Here is a 17847-nt window from a genome sequence, read left to right on the forward strand (position 1 = left end):
CAAAGGTGCCTGAGGGAAGCGGACGTGTACTCCCCCAGTACAGAATTCTGAACGCAGTGTCAGTAAACATTCAGCCAAAGAGCTTTGCCAAATTGCGTGTTTTAACGTAACTTTTTAATCCACTGAGTCGATGTACCTGGGATCTTTTTTTACATACTTATCTCACTCTTTATTTATTTTTTTTGGGGGGGTACGCGGGCCTCTCACGGTTGTGGCCTCTCCCGTTGCGGAGCACAGGCTCCGGACGCGCAGGCTCAGCGGCCATGGCTCATGGGCCCAGCCACTCCGCGGCTTGTGGGATCTTCCCGAACCGGGGTACCAACCCGTGTCCCCTGCATCGGCAGGTGGACTCTCAACCACTGCACCACCACGGAAGCCATTATCTCACTCTTATAAGGCTGAAACGTTGCTGCTTCCCCTAAGTTTCCTTGTCCCTCTCCCCACTCTCCCACCAGGCCGTGGAAGAGGAATGGGAGGGAGAGGGAAAGTCCAGCAGGGAGAGGACAGTACACCTGCTGGGAAGCGGTAAAGAGGGGTCCAGGGTGGGAGGGAGGGAGACACAAGAGGGAGGGGATATGGGAACAGGTGTATATGTATAACTGATTCGTTTTGTTATAAAGCAGAAACTAATACGCCATTGTGAATCAATTGTACTCCAATAAACTTGTAAAAAAAATTAGAACTACCATATGACACAGCATTTTCATTCCTGGATATATATCGAAAAAAATAAAACCAAAAAACATTAATTTGAAAAGATATATGCACCCTAATGTTCATGGCAGCATTATTTACAATTGACAACATATGGAAGCAAGCTAAGTGTTTATTATGAGATGAATGGGTAAGGAAGATGTGAAATATATATATATATAATGGAATACTACTTAGCTAAAAAAAAATTTTGTTTGAATTGAAATTGTATCAAGTATCTTTTCCGACCACAATGCTATGAGACTAGACACCAATTACAGGAAAAGAGCTGTAAAAAAATACAAACACATGGAGGCTAAAGAATACACTACTCAATAACGAAGTGATCACTGAAGAAATCAAAGAGGAAATTAAAAAATACCTAGAAACAAATGACAATGGAGACACGACGACCCAAAACCTATGGGATGCAGCAAAAGCAGTTCTAAGAGGGAAGTTTATGGCAATACAATCCCACCTTAAGAAACAGGAAACATCTCGAATAAACAACCTAACCTTGCACCTAAAGCAATTAGAGAAAGAAGAACAAAAACATCCCAAAGTTAGCAGAAGGAAAGAAATCATAAAAATCAGATCAGAAATAAATGAAAAAGAAATGAAGGAAACGATAGCAAAGATCAATAAAACTAAAAGCTGGTTCTTTGAGAAGATAAACAAAATTGATAAACCATTAGCCAGACTCATCAAGAAAAAAAGGGAGAAGACTCAAATCAATAGAATTAGAAATGAAAAAGGAGAAGTAACAACTGACACTGCAGAAATACAAAAGATCAGGAGAGATTACTACAAGCAACTCTATGCCAATAAAATGGACAACCTGGAAGAAATGGACAAATTCTTAGAAATGCACAACCTGCCAAGACTGAATCAGGAAGAAATAGAAAATATGAACAGACCAATCACAAGCACTGAAATTGAAACTGTGATAAAACATCTTCCAACAAACAAAAGCCCAGGACCAGATGGCTTCACAGGCGAATTCTATCAAGCATTTAGAGAAGAGCTAACACCTATCCTTCTCAAACTCTTCCAAAACATAGCAGAGGGAGGAACACTCCCAAACTCATTCTACGAGGCCACCATCACCTTGATACCAAAACCAGACAAGGATGTCACAAAGAAAGAAAACTACAGGCCAATATCACTGATGAACATAGATGCAAAAATCCTCAACAAAATACTAGCAAACAGAATCCAACAGCACATTAAAAGGATCATACACCATGATCAAGTGGGGTTTATTCCAGGAATGCAAGGATTCTTCAATATACGCAAATCAATCAACGTGATACACCATATTAACAAATTGAAGGAGAAAAACCATATGATCATCTCAATAGATGCAGAGAAAGCTTTCGACAAAATTCAACACCCATTTATGATAAAAACCCTGCAGAAAGTAGGCATAGAGGGAACTTTCCTCAACATAATAAAGGCCATATATGACAAACCCACAGCCAGCATCGTCCTCAATGGTGAAAAACTGAAACCATTTCCACTAAGATCAGGAACAAGACAAGGTTGCCCACTCTCACCACTCTTATTCAACAAAGTTTTGGAAGTTTTAGCCACAGCAATCAGAGAAGAAAAGGAAATAAAAGGAATCCAGATCGGAAAAGAAGAAGTAAAGCTGTCACTGTTTGCAGATGACATGATACTATACATAGAGAATCCTAAAGATGCTACCAGAAAACTACTAGAGCTAATCAATGAATTTGGTAAAGTTGCAGGATACAAAATTAATGCAAAGAAATCTCTGGCATTCCTATATACTAATGATGAAAAATCTGAAAGTGAAATCAAGGAAACACTCCCATTTACCACTGCAACAAAAAGAATAAAATATCTAGGAATAAACCTACCTAAGGAGACAAAAGACCTGTATGCAGAAAATTATAAGACATTGATGAAAGAAATTAAAGATGATACAAATAGATGGAGAGATGTACCATGTTCTTGGATTGGAAGAATCAACATTGTGAAAATGACTCTACTACCCAAAGCAATCTACAGATTCAATGCAATCCCTATCAAACTACCACTGGCATTTTTCACAGAACTAGAACAAAAAATTTCACAATTTGTATGGAAACACAAAAGACCCCGAATAGCCAAAGCAATCTTGAGAATGAAAAATGGAGCTGGAGGAATCAGGCTCCCTGACTTCAGACTATACTACAAAGCTACAGTAATCAAGACAGCATGGTACTGGCACAAAAACAGAAAGATAGATCAATGGAACAGGATAGAAAGCCCAGAGATAAACCCATGCACATATGGTCACCTTATCTTTGATAAAGGAGGCAGGAATGTACAGTGGAGAAAGGACAGTCTCTTCAATAAGTGGTGCTGGGAAAACTGGATAGGGACATGTAAAAGTATGAGATTTGATCACTCCCTAACACCATACACAAAAATAAGCTCAAAATGGATTAAAGACCTAAGGCCAGAAACTATCAAACTCTTAGAGGAAAACATAGGCAGAACACTCTATGACATAAATCACAGCAAGATCCTTTTTGACCCACCTCCTAGAGAAATGGAAATCAAAACAAAAATAAACAAATGGGACCTAATGAAACTTCAAAGCTTTTGCACAGCAAAGGAACCATAAACAAGACCAAAAGACAACCCTCAGAATGGGAGAAAATATTTGCAAATGAAGCAACTGACAAAGGATTAATCTCCCAAATGTATAAGCAGCTCATGCAGCTCAATAATAAAAAAACAAATAACCCAATCCAAAAATGGGCAGAAGACCTAAATAGACATTTCTCCACAGAAGATATACAGACTGCCAACAAACACATGAAAGGATGCTCAACATCTTTACTCAGTAGAGAAATGCAAATCCAAACTACAATGAGATATCATCTCACACCAGTCAGAATGGCCATCATCAAAAAATCTAGAAACAATAAATGCTGGAGAGGGTGTGGAAAAAAGGGAACACTCTTGCACTGCTGGTGGGAATGTGAATTGGTACAGCCACTATGGAGAACGGTATGGAGGTTCGTTAAAAAACTACAAATAGGGGCCTCCCTGGTGGCGCAGTGGTTGAGAGTCCGCCTGCCGATGCAGGGGATACGGGTTCGTGCCCCGGTCTGGGAGGATCCCACATGCCGCGGAGCTGCTGGGCCCGTGAGCCATGGCCGCTGGGCCTGCGCATCCGGAGCCTGTGCTCTGCAGCGGGGGAGGCCACAGCAGTGAGAGGCCCGCGTACCGCAAAAAAAAAAAAAAAAAAAAAAAAAAAAAAAAAAAAAAAACTACAAATAGAACTACCATATGACCCAGCAATCCCACTACTGGGCATATACCCTGAGAAAACCATAATTCAAAAAGAGACATGTACCAAAATGTTCATAGCAGCCCTATTTACAATAGCCCGGAGATGGAAACAACCTAAGTGTCCATCATCGGATGAATGGGTAAAGAAGATGTGGCACATATATACAATGGAATATTACTCAGCCATAAAAAGAAACGAAATTGAGCTATTTGTAATGAGGTGGATGGACCTAGAGCCTGTCATACAGAGCGAAGTAAGTCAGAAAGAGAAAGACAAATACTGTATGCAGACACATATATATGGAATTTAAGAAAAAAAATGTCATGAAGAACATAGGGGTAAGACAGGAATAAAGACACAGACCTACTAGAGAATGGACTTGAAGATATGGGGAGGCGGAAGGGTAAGCTGTGACAAAGTGAAAGAGCGGCATGGACATATATACACTACCAAACGTAAGGTAGATAGCTAGTGGGAAGCAGCCGCATAGCACAGGGAGATCAGCTCGGTGCTTTGTGACCGCCTGGAGGGGTGGGATAGGGAGGGTGGGAGGGAGACGCAAAAGGGAGGGGATATGGGAACATATGTATATGTATAACTGATTAAATTTGTTATAAAGCAAAAAAAAAAAATAAAGATGAAGAAAAAAAAATAAAATTTTGCCATTTATGACAAAAAAAAAGAGGGGTCCGGATACCTTGAGGGGGGTTTTGGAGGACGGGCAGAGGTTGGGTCAGTGGCAGGAGATACCATTTACCCCTGATCTCTGGGACAAGTGCACGCATAGGTCTGACAGTTACTTGTGTTTTCCTTCAAACTGGTTTCCTTCAAACTCCGATGATGACATCAGAGGCTTCCGACCTTCCCGATTGGATGGACCAGACTCCTTGGTGCTTGGCAGCAGTAGTAGACAACAGAATCTTGCCAGAGCTTCTCTCCACTGACAGTTGCCCCGCAGCTTGGAGAAGGGACGACCACTTGTGTTTAGCCCAAGTCCAGAAGAAGAGTTGGGACAAAGCAGAGTCTAGGCTTCGAGGAAGGGAAGAGTCTGGGAGACATCATGGACAATCGTCAACCGACTTCCCAGGCTGAGGAGCTGAACTCCCAGTCCAGCTCTTCAGGGTACCCCATGGAGTTGACTGTCTATGAAGAAAGCCCAGGACCATCAGGTGAGGGAACTGGCATGAGAAGGAATTTCAGAGATTTGACCAGTAAGGAGGAAAGGGTACAGAGGTCGGGAAGGAGCACCTGCATAAGGTGCCTATGAAAGAAAGGAGACATTCAGAGAGCCAGAGATTGAGGGAGGAGAGCACAGGAGCTGGGGACACGGAACACCTGGGGAGCAAGAAACAGGGTTAGGAGATGAGATCCAAGGATGAGAGAAGAGGAGAGAGGAAACAAGGGGAGGGTTCTTTTTTTTTATTCCTGGTGGGAGAAATTATCTACCATGAGAAAGAGTTTCGAGAACGGGAAGCTGGACAAATGACAAAAAGAGTCAGGGGAGGGATAGGTAGATATGGACAGAGAAAGATGGAAAGATGACTTGGGGCAAGGTCAGCGGTCTGTGAGACTGGAAAGCACGGGGGTGCTTCGGGGGGGGAGGCGGAGTCGGGGTGGGGTTGGGTGGTCACCAGTGGCTGGATTCCCAAGACGAGAGCATCATACTGCAGTCTCTTCTCCTTCGTCAGCTCCCTGGGCTGGTTGCAGCCCCCCGCCTCAGCGCCCCGGCTGTAAGAGGAAGAGGTCAGTGGCGTTCGGAGCGGAGGTGGAGGGCAACACGGCCGCTGAGGCCCAGGACACCTGGGTCGTGGAGTCGCTGAGTGGGCTCAAGATGAAGCTCAAGCGACAGCGGGTGTCTTCAGTGCTGCCTGAGCACCACGAGGCCGACACCTGGGTCGTGGAGTCGTTCAGTGGGCTCAAGATGAAGCTCAAGCGACAACGGGTGTCTTCAGTGCTGCCTGAGCACCACGAGGCCGACACCTGGGTCGTGGAGTCGTTCAGTGAGCTCAAGATGAAGCTCAAGCGACAGCGGGTGTCTTCAGTGCTGCCTGAGCACCACGAGGTCTTCAAGTAGATGCTTGGTAAGGACCCACCGCCCTGCCCAGCAACCTCCAATCCTATACTTGAAAAACAAACAAACCAAAACTTCCCATGACTACACTTTCCCAGTGGAAAAGAATTCCCTGCTACTTGGTGTGCTCTCCGTCCCTGGCGGACTGTCTACGGATAAAGGATATGGGGGGCACATAAAAGATACAGGATGAGGTTAGACTTAGAAATGATACAAGACTAGGTTAGATTTAGAAATGATACAGGATTAGGTTCCCTTGGTTTCAACTGTACCCGAGACTCTAGCTCTTACTGGCCTTTTGAATCTTACTGGCATGTTCGGGGTGGAGGGAGGAGGGGCTGACAAGCCATCTTCACCCCCTGACATGACTGTCAATTGAGACATTGGCTGAGAGTATCTTGATGCCCTCTGCAGGTACGTGAATGCATGATGAAGGGGCATCACTCCCTGTCACTCGGCCCCCCCAGAAGGGAAGTCACCCCCTTTCCTCCCACAGTGAATGGTCTTCCCTCCCCTCTTTCCGTCAGCTTCACCCTGGGCCACATCTTGGCATTTCCCCAGGGGGGCGCGGTTCACCCTCTTGGCTCTGGAATGCTCCCACGACAGCCCTGTTCCCACTGGCAACATCTGCCCTTTTTTCACAGAGGATCCCGTCGTTAAGAAATTCCTCGCCTGGGACAAAAACCTGGAAGTATCTGACAAGGTAAGTCACCCACTGAGATGGATTCCTGCTCCAGCGCCTGTTCTAGGTGGGCGCGCTGGGTGCTTTCTACACCCACGTTTCCACTCCCCTCCTAACCTCATGCCTTGTCAACACTTCCCTCCAGGGGCCTCGAGGTCCCCTCTGGGATCTGAGCCCCAGGAGTGCCCCTTTGGTGGTTGCTGCCTAAGTCCCCTCTCCTCTCAGATCCTGGGGACTCGCCTTGGCTCCGGTTCATCGAACACCGTCCTGTGCCCGCGGCCCTAAGTCCACGCCCTCAATCCCACAGCCTCCCATCCTTGGAGCGCCGCCAACTCTGACCTTCTGTCCTCTCCCCTTCCCCAAATAATCAGGCTCACCCCACACGGGGGTCTCTCCTCCAAGTGGCACCACCCATTCCTCGTCCCCTGCTCCCTTCTCCCTCCCACTCTTTCTCCTCTTCCAGGATGTGACCTCTCTCCTACGTTTTTTCCCCTCTTTCCATCAGTATCTCCTGTCGATGGTGATAGCGTATGTCAGCCGGGCCGGCCTCTTCTCCTGGCAATTCCAGATAATCCATTTCTTCATAGCTCTGTGAGTACCTTGCTCCATCCCCGCCATCAATATTCAACACCCTGGGAGGGCAGAGGGAGAGATGTGGGGCTCTGACCTTTCATCTATTTTTTTAAACCCCTTTGTACTGACTCTAGGTGTGAAAATGACAGGATTACGGTACCGTGGTTTCTTTTTCAAACCATGTTCTGTTTTTTATAGCATTCATTGTCAAAACAAACTACCCTAATGTCAATTAAAACACTGAAAGAAACAAAGCAAAACGCGAAACTTTCCTAAGAGGAGAGGAAGAAAGAACTGACACCATCCTGCCCCCGAGTAACAGACTTGAGACGTTTCCGGTTCGAATTCTCCGGTCTCAGGTCTTCCGACATCAGCACCAAGTGTGATTATCTTCCGTTTCTGCATTCCCACGACAAATGCCACAATCGGGGCCCGTATCACATAGCGCGGATTTGGTGTCAAATGCTCCCCACTGATGTTTCTTCCAAGTCTCCCAAGCCAGTTGGCTCTATTTGCCTGAACATCCTTCCAAAACACAGGTCTGACCGCTTCACACAATTTCATTGGCTAATGACATGCCAAATCAAGGCCAGAGTTCTGCGTTGGGATTTAACTCTCTCTGCAATCTCCAGCACACCGTCCTGATACTTTACTCCTGTGTTTCACTGCTCCTTCCAAATACCCTGCCCTCTAAGTTTCTATTGAGCTTTCTATCCAGGTATCTTTGCCATACATTTATCTGAAGAAAACGACCCCATCCTTAAAGTGGGTTCAAACACCAAAACCTTCACGATGCCCGATCTCCCTAACTTCTGAATCCCAGAGGCACTTTAGTTCAAATTGTATTATAATGTGATGCTTTGCATTATAGTCATTTCTTATCTCCCCCTTTCCCCTTCCCCGGTCCCACTAGACTAGACACCACGTGGAAGGCAGGTCTCGTCAAAATGTCAATGCATTCCCAAAACACTCAGCACAATTCTTTTCATTGGGCAAATGTTTGTTATTGTGAGACTTCTAGGTAATCAGTATTGCATTTGGCCATGAGATAAAATGTTCATTCATTCATTCATTCATTCATCTAACAAACCTTATAAAGTACACCCTACATGCTGGGGAATATGAGGTGGTGGGAACAGAGATTCACAAAAGGCTGTTGAATTCATGCATCAATATGAACCAAGCCCTAAATGTGTCATTTGCTAGGAGAGGGATGAATGCAGAAACAGATCAGATCAGCTCCTGCCCTCAGGAACTGTACATGTACCTACAACATAGGAAGAGAGGTGTGTGCACATAAAACAAGTTGAAGGGAACGGGGGGTTTGGATCGTGTCCTCATCATCAAGGTGTGAGAGGCACCCTTCTGAAGGTCCTGCCTGGCAGTGGCTCCTTGATGACTGGGCAGCTCCCGGTGACGCTGGGCAGGGCTGGGTGGGTCGTGTGAGGATGCTCAGCCTGCCTCTTTTCTGGGAAGCTGATCTCAAGTGGAGGCCCTTCCTGTCCTGATGACAGCGACCTGATGTCTTTCCCCAGCTATGTGGCCAGCGACATGGAAGAGAACAACCAGGCCCCCAAGCAGGCCATCGTTTCGTTCCTCTATGGAAAGAACAGCTCCCAGCATGCCTTGTTCCACAAACTGTGTTCCCAGTTCATCCGTTCCATGGGCTGGAAGACATGGGTCACTCGGGAAGAGTGCGAGCAGGTGGGTGGGCTGTGGCGGTCTCGGGGAGGGGGAGGGACGGAGAGGAGGTGGGGATCATGGGGGACTCGGTTTGGGACTTGGGGACAGATGAGAAAGAACCGGAGGCGGGGCAATGGGAGGCAGCGGCATCCTCATTGCCAGGGGCTGTTTGTCTTTCCAGATCCAGGCTTTTGATCCAGAGCTCTGGGTGTGGGGAAGAGATCGCGCCCTCTTGCCCCAGAGGCCCCAGGACCACGCAGGCCTGAGGTCATCGGCCTGCGCAAAGGTAGGTCTGCGTGCGCAAAGGTGCAGGTGGAATGACGTGTTGTCTACTGAGGAAATCGGAGGAATCCCACTGCTGGACCCACATCACCTCTCACGCTGTGAAGGGGGCCAGCCAGGCACACAGCCACGTGCCGACTCTGCGCCAGCCACGGACTGACAGCCACACACAGACACCAGCACCGCGAGGTCCGTGGGCACCAGACCTCGGGGAAACCAGTTTGTCCCAGACGCATGGGTCTCACTGAAGTTATTTCACCCAAAGCAATTGGGTCCAAATAACAGCTTTGACGAGATGGTGATTCTTTTCCATATACTGTGTTTCCAGTTTCTCTTTTTCATTCATTTTTGGCCTTACATCCCTCAGGGTTATGGGTTCTAGCATTTATCTACAACAAAGTAAATGTCCACAAACAGGATATTAGATAGAACAGCCCACACGTTCAATAAGAAAAGATGAATTATGACTAGCTTTATATTCATCCAAATTTACTTTCAAATTGCCTATGGCCAGATCACCTGTGACTCTTTATTCCCCCTGACTCACCACTTCTGGACCAATGATTCCTCTAGTACAATTCACCTTTTCCCCCTCACGTTTATGGTCAAGGGGGTTTATCACAACGACTGAAGGTTAAGGAATGCCATCTTCAGCATGGCTTATTACAATTGACACATTAGAGTTCTAGATGTGAGCAGAGGATTGAGCAAACATTTGGTTTAAATCTTGCAAGCTAGCTGTCTTAGTCCATTCAACCTGCCCTACTACAGACCGCGTCGCTTAGAAACAACACAGCACGGTCTCTTTTACAAGGGCAATAATCTCATTCATGAGGGCTCTACCCCATGACCTAATAACCTCCCAAAGACCCCACCTCCTAAGACCAGCACCCTAGGGGTTAAGATTTTAAGATTTCAACATAAGAATTTTGGGGGACACAAACATTCAGCACATAACACTAACCAAGTTTAGGGCTGAGTATTATTTAAACATTAGGATCCAGGGACTTCCCTGTTGGCACAGTGGTTAAGAAACCGCCTGCCAATGCAGGGCACACAGGTTTGAGCGCTGGTCTGGGAAGACCCCACATGCCGCGGAGCAACTAAGCCCGTGCGCCACAACTACTGCGCCTGCGCTCTAGAGCCCACGAGCCACAACTACTGAGCCTGCGTTCTAGAGCCCGCAAGTCGCAACTACTCAGCCTGTGCGCCTAGAGCCCGTGCTCCGCAACAAGAGAAGCCGTCAGGAGAAGCAACGGAGAGTAGTCCTCGCTCACCACAACTAGAGAAAGCCCACACACAGCCACAGAGACCCAATGCAGCCAAAAATAAAAGAAAGAAAATAAGTAAATAAATGAAAACTTAATAATAACATAGACATTAGGATGCAGGGTTAGGGTTAGGGATCCGGCCTCAGGTCTCCTGGTCCACGATGTTGACTTGTCAGTGATGTCTGTAGTGTGCTTCCAAGTTCAGAATTTAAGTGGTGCCAAAGGACCAAGGTGAGTTAAGACTAAAGCAGCATTCTCCAAATGCCAGCTCCCTGAGCAGAATCACCTGGAGTCTGGGCTATAAAGCAGATTACTGGGCCTGACCTTGGGTGTATTCAGTAGTTTTTGGAGTCAGGGTCACCAAAGTCCAAGAATCACACTTGAAAACAATGAATGGTTCAGGACTGGGGTTCAGAATGGAGAATTTGAGATAAAACTCCAATCATAAATGAGTCTCAATTCTGGTTAGAATTGACTAAGAATGTGAAAACCTTTATATCTGGACAGTTGCCACTTTGAAATCTGACATCCTTGCTCCTTCTCTTACTTCCAGATCACAGAGCCCAGGAGAGATGAGGATGTTCAACAAGAGGTCAATCCAGACACTGACGACAGCCGTGAAGAAGGAAGGGAGAAGCCTCTTGTGCAGATCATCGAGAAGAAGCCAGCATCTTCTAGAATGAGCGGAGGCCAGTTTTCGTGTTATACTCCTAGGAGCGGGGCGTGCTTCTAGGAGTCTGTGGCAGGACAATAAGAAAACAGGGTTGATTCAGATTCCACCCTTTTGGAAGGCACCACCTCAATTTTCAGATCATTTCATTTCCATCTCCCCTGAGACGAACATTGGAGGTCCCATTTTTTATACACTTGTTTGCCCCAGTCTAGAAGCATTTGAAGGTGGAGTGTAGCGGCTCAGAATAGGAGGGAACAACATTAAAATATATAATTAGAAAAATATATATATATATATAATTACAGCCACAGGGTCATGACTCATGACTTAAGTTTCACTGGCTTATTTTGAAAATGTCACCTATAAAATTATTGTATTTTTATATTTTATATTTATATATTTATTTTAAATAGTTTTGAAATAGTCTTCATTTTGAAACATCTTATTACTACAAACTTTTGTGATGAGAACTGTAGCTGTTGTATATTTACACATATATACAATTTTACTCACATTTTCAAGAGAGATTGTTGATTTTATCTATTACATAATATTTCCATTCTACTTATAGCATAGTGGGTATTTCCTCCCAATTCTTGTAAGCATAAATTTGTATTTTTTTAGTTCTCATTATTGAATTGTGGGAATTCAGTCCTAATTTTTTAACTTGCCTCAGCATGTTTGTATGTTATTTTAGATTGTTCAAGAGTACCGTGCGATGCAGCTTTTGGGGAACTACAATAAAGATGAAAGTCTTCTCACAGTCAGGATGTGTGTGGTCATTACCAGTCGGCTTCGCCTCTTTGCTGTCCAACGAGGTGTTGCTTAATGGCGTTGTGATTATCCAACCACATTTCTTAACTCTGAAAAATAGTCCTCAATTATTTTTCATGTAGAGAAAACTACAGAAGATGAGGCAGGTCTTGCATCATTCAGGACTCCAATACTGAGAGACAACTTTTGGGTAAAAGGAAAGATAGCTTTATTGAGGAAGCCGGCAGTCCAGAAGAGAGGTGGACTCATGTCCCGAAGAACCAACTCTCCCCTCCTGAAGTTTTGCTTGAGGACTATACAGGGAAAAGAGAAAGGGGCTACATGTTGAAGAGAGGGTTACAGGGTGCGTGATCAGCTCACGGTCATTCTTCTGATTGGTCAGTGGTGAGGTAACGGGGACTCAACATCATCAGCCTTCTGGTTCCAACTGGTCTGGGGTCTACGTGCTTGTGGGCAACATGCAGTTAACTTCTTCCACCTGCTGGGGGTTTCAGTCTCTGCCAAACAGCTCCAAGGACGTGGCTCAGAATATTACCCAATAGCCCTTGAGGAGGAACTAAAGGTCCTTGACTTTGTTTAACAGCCAAGAGATGATTATTTTGTCTTGGCTGTTTCTTCGGCCTCGCCACGCAGCTTGCAGGATCTTAGTTCCCTGATCAGGGATCGAAAACAGGCCTCTAGCAGTGGAAGCGCAGAATCCTAACCGCTGAAGTGCCAGGGAGTTCCTGACAGTAGACTTTAAAAAAAAAAAAAAAACAGACCAAAAGGAACACAGTTTTAAGGAAGCTTAACTTTCTCAGAAATGCAGAAATTTTGTTGTGCATTTATTTTCTTTCTTTTTTTCCCCCAATACATTTATTTATATATTTATTTATTTTTGTCTGCGTTGGGTCTTCGTTGTTGCACGTGGGCTTTCTCTAGTTGCAGTGGAGCGGGGGCGACTCTTCATTGCGGTGTGTCGGCGTCTCCATGCGGTGGCTTCTCTTCTTCCGGAGCATGGGATCTAGGCACATCGATTCCAGTAGTTGTGGCTCACGGGCTCTAGAGGTTTTTTATGTTTTGCAAGTATTCATCAAATGTTTATTGCTTGAATGAATGACAAATAATTTCTTCCAACAATCTTCAAACTGCTTAACACTATGACAATATTTAGCGTTTCAAATTTCACATGACCTTAGTCTTTCCGTGCTCTAGTTTCTAAAAGCACGTGGGATCTTCCCGGACCAGGGCTTGAACCAGTGTGCCCTGCACTGGCGGGCGGATTCTTCACCAAGGAGCCACCAGGGAAGTCCCTGTGCATTTATTTTCAAAAAAATAATAAGGCCGGATGAATTCAGAACTAGGTGCAGAAACCTCTTCCAGTGAGATACAGAATCTCTGCTGTTTAGGCAGATTTAGAGAACAACTTTTCCAACCACTTATTAAAGAGACCAATACTCCATGAAAAAAATTTATCATTTGTACAGAGAGAAAACCAAACTCCAGCTTTGCATCAATATAATATTTGCTACTAAGAGAACCATAAGCTCTTTTTTGAAAATCTCTGGAATAAACATCAAAACTGAGCTGCCTTCGGCTCAGACAAATAAAATTCCCTTTCTACCCGTCTCCTACAACTTTCTATACTCATTCAGGTTGTGTCCTTCACTATCCTCTTTCTGGTGCTGGAACAATCAGTCATTTTACTTTAGGACCAAACTATTTTTGTTCCTGTTAATAAACAAAACTACATCGCATTATCTTGCATACAAAGTTGTACCTCTCGGTTGCTGGAACCAAGGAGGACCATGCAGGGCCCTTCCATGTCCCCTGCCTCTTGTTTGTAAAATAGCTGCAGTCTCCCAGGCCTCCCCTGAGTCACCAAAGAACAGGTTCAAGCAGTTACTGATTAGGACAACAGCAGTCACAGAATCTTTACTTCCTCCCGAAGGACGTAAGTAACAGTGTCAGACACACACTCCTAACTTGTTTTGCAGATACTAAAACCACTACAAGAGGAGAAAGCTAACTGTATGATGACCAGACTGGAGCTATGACACAAGCTGCTCCATCTTGAGCAGACCTGAACCAATGGCTTACACAATTCCAGGAACTGGCCTCAAGGAAATGGGAACAAACCAACACTGGAATTGAAGATTAACTGTGCCTGAAACAATCAACATGACACTGACCACACCGCTGCATGACCAATTTCAAGAGGATGGTCAGAGCTGACTGTGCTACTCTGCATGGAGCCCCCACCGGCACAGCCCAGAGACTTCCCGTCTTTTCCCTATCAACCCCTTTTCCCTCTCATTGGCAACTGGGAGATGGTATTGGGGACACTAGCCCACCATCTTCCCAGGTTGCCAGCTTCCTGAATAAAGCATCTTTCTTCTTCCACCAACCCTTGTCTCTGGAACACTGACTTCTGAGCGATGAGCAGCTGAACCTGAGTTCTGTTCCAGCCGATAACATCACTATGGGTCAAGTCTCATTCATAGTATATTAATACTAACTTTGAACCAAAGTTACTTCCATTTCACAAAGAAAACTAGGAGTGAATGATTGACAACTGCCCATCACACATCAGCATTTCAGGCTAGCAGAGCTCATGAACACACATAACACAACTTTACACAGCCACAAACATCCCTTACACAACTTATTCAAGTGGCAGAGACAAACACATTCATTAACACACCCACAGACAGAGCCTCTAGGTAACAAGTAAACATATGCAGCAAGAGCATATAACTTGAGATTATGCTTAGTAATCAATGCCTCAGGTTTCTGTCTTGCTTACAAATGACCTCGGTATCCAATGATTATCCAGTAAGTAGCACAACTTAGTACCAGTTCAAGGGTTTACGTAAACTGAAGATCTGGGAATTTATCGACAAGCTAACACAGTAGAAAACATAGTTACTGTTGAAAGAAAGTTTGTCAGAATAAAAACTAAATGTGGTTAAACACAAACTTACATTTTTCATAACCTTAAACATTAAGTAGAAGTAATATGAGCTTAGTTGATGGGCACACCTATATAAATTTAGGAAGAACACACCCAAGTAGAATTGTTTTAAATGTATGCCTAATACTGATAAATAAGATACGAATAACTTTTTATTAAACCAAAAATATTAAACTAGCTTCATGTGTCAAAGATTTACCTAAATTATGTAAACTTGAAGTCTTTAAATTTCTGAGTTGATTTTTTTTTTTGGCTGCACCGAGGGGCTTGCTGGATCTTAGGTTCCTGACCAGGGACTGAACCTGGACCCTGGCAGTGAAAGCACCGAGTCCTAACCACTGGACCGCTGGGGAATTCCCTGACTTGATTTCAATAAGAATATTTTTCTAGCACATTTAAAGTATTAGAAGTTCTAATTCCTTTCTCTCTGAGAATTTTAGGGATATATAATTTTTATAAGCACATTTGTATCTTTGTAAGCCAATCAGGACAGAAACCCTTTAATTTAACAGACTCTACAATCTACTTTAATAGATCCAGAAGTAGGAAAACATTACATATTCGCACTGTCAGAGGTAAAGACCTTTTTGAATTATAGACACACAGACATACAGAGAAATGGAACTTTTACCTGCAGCTTTAAGTCTTAGACTTGGGTCAGGAATAAACACTCACCAGTCTAGATACTAAAGAGCCATTCTCATCCCATTGGGCAAGAGATTCTTAATTGATTTGAGCTTGTCAAAGTAGACAAATAGACAAACAGAAAAGACTAAGAAAAGACTAACAAACTAGATGCTCTGTTACCTCTCACCTAACTGAGATCAGTTCTGTAGAAACTTAATCCCTTTAGAGACCATCAAGTCTTCAAACGACAGAGCCAAACTCAGAACCACTGCTGCCACCAATGGGGAACCACTTAGCTGGAATCTGAGAACAAAGGAGAAACACAAAAGTAATAGAAGGGGAAACTAAAGAAACAGAAAGTGAGCCAAGTTCAAAGGCTGCTTGGGTTCACCCCTGGGAGAGGAGACAAGATGTACCTGGGCTTCACTGGCTCATGAAATACACCACTTGTTGCTGGGCTTTTACGGCTTTATTTACGTAGAACTGATATACAAAATCTAGCCCATGTTTAATGTATATAACTTGATGAGTTTGGACATATGCACACACCTGTGATACCATCACCACCATCACGATAATATACTCATCACTTCCAAAAGATTCCTTCTATCCCTCTGTGTGTGTGTATGTGTGTTAGAAAGACGTAACACAGCACCAGGTACATGAAAAGGTGCTCAACGTCACTAATCATCTGGGAAATGCAAATCAAAATCATCATGAGATACTACCTCACATCTCTTAGAATGCCTACAATTTTTTATTTTTTTTTAAAGATAAGAGTTGTCAAGGTGGTAGAGAAATCGTAACCCTTGCATATTGTACGCAGGAATGTAACATTGTGCAGGCACTGTGGAAAACAGTATGTAGTTTTCTCAAAATCTTTTAAATAAAATTTCCATATGATCCAGCAATCCCACTTCTGGGTGTACAGGCCCAGCTCAGAGACACTGCAGCTTCAGTTCCAGAACACTGCAATGAAGCCAATACCGCCATAAAGCGAGTCACATGAAATTTCTGGTGTACCCGTGCATGAAAAGCTTCTGTTTACACTATACTGTAGTCTGTTAAGTGTGTGACAGCCTTGTGTCTAAACAAACAATGTACATACATTTATTGAAATATACTTTGGGGAAGAGAAATATAGATCAATGGAACAGGATAGAAAGCCCAGAGATAAGCCCACGCACATATGGTCACCTTAGCTTTGATGAAGGAGGCAAGAATATACAATGGAGAAAAAACAGCCTCTTCAATAAGTGGCGCTGGGAAAACTGGACAGCTACCTGTAAAAGAATGAAATGAGAACACTACTAACACCATAACACAAAAATAAACTCAAAATGGATTGAAGACCTAAAGGTAAGGCCAGACACTGTCTAACTCATAGAGGAAAACACAGGCAGAACACTCTATGACATAAATCACAGCAAGATCCTTTTTGACCCACCTCCTAGAGAAATGGAAATAAAAACAAAAATAAACAAATGGGACCTATTCAAACTTAAAAGCTTTTCCACAGGAAAGGAAACCATAAATAAGACAAAAAAACAACTCTCAGAGTGGGAGAAAATAGTTGTAAATGAAGCAACTGACAAAGGATTAATCTCCAAAATATACAAGCAGCTCACACAGCTCAATATCAAAAAAACAAACAACTCAATCCAAAAGTGGACACAAGACCTAAATGGACATTTCTCCAAAGAAGATATAAGATTGCCAACAAACACATGAAAGGATGCTCAATGACACTAACCATTAGAGAAAGGCAAATCACAACTACGGTGAGGTATCAGCACACACCACTCAGCATGGCCATCACCAAAAAATCTACAAACAATAAATGCTGGAGAGGGTGTGGAGAAAAGGGAACCCTCCCCCTGCACTGTTGGTGGGAATGTACATTGATACAGCCACTACGGAGAACAGTATGGAGGTTCCTTAAAAAACTGAAAATAGGGCTTCCCTGGTGGTACAGTGTTTAACAATCCTCCTCCCAATGCATGGGACATGGGTTCAAGTCCTGGTCCGGGAAGATCCCACATGCCGCAGGGCAACTAAGCCCGTGTGCCACAACTACTGAGTCTACACTCTAGAGCCCGCGAGACACACCCACTGAGCCCGCATGCCACAACTACTGAAGCCCGCATGCCTAGAGCCCGCGCTCCACAACAAGAGAAGCCACCGCAATGAGAAGCCCGCGCACCACAACACTGAAGCACCTGCTCGCTGCAATTAGAGAAAGCCCGCGTACAGCA

General features: G+C 44.3%; 1 protein-coding gene and 1 long non-coding RNA gene across 3 annotated transcripts; one reads left to right on the top strand and one right to left on the bottom strand.

The window, feature by feature from the left end:
- The first annotated feature begins 5309 nt into the window (after positions 1–5309).
- Positions 5310–9305, top strand: LOC308610507 (speedy protein E4A-like). The gene is made up of 5 exons (XM_081259612.1): positions 5310–5903; positions 5967–6073; positions 6576–6777; positions 7262–7347; positions 8865–9305. Exons 1-5 carry the CDS (start codon positions 5520–5522, stop codon positions 9205–9207), a joined length of 1122 nt encoding a protein of 373 aa, XP_081115738.1. The 5' UTR covers positions 5310–5519; the 3' UTR covers positions 9208–9305.
- Positions 9306–10636: 1331 nt separating this feature from the next.
- On the bottom strand, positions 10637–16827 carry LOC308610511. 2 transcript variants are annotated; one of them, XR_014014566.1, is made up of 3 exons: positions 16790–16827; positions 15780–15895; positions 10637–11302 (listed from the first exon to the last, which is right to left on the bottom strand). It is a non-coding gene; the product is annotated as an uncharacterized lncRNA (long non-coding RNA). The 2 variants fall into 2 exon arrangements; XR_014014567.1 differs by lacking the exon at positions 16790–16827 and having other exon boundaries at positions 15780–16685.
- Between the last annotated feature and the right edge of the window lie 1020 nt (positions 16828–17847).

Source organism: Mesoplodon bidens, assembly GCF_964165515.1.
Source record: "Mesoplodon bidens genome assembly, contig: HAP1_SCAFFOLD_640, whole genome shotgun sequence".
Classification (NCBI taxonomy): domain Eukaryota; kingdom Metazoa; phylum Chordata; class Mammalia; order Artiodactyla; family Ziphiidae; genus Mesoplodon; species Mesoplodon bidens.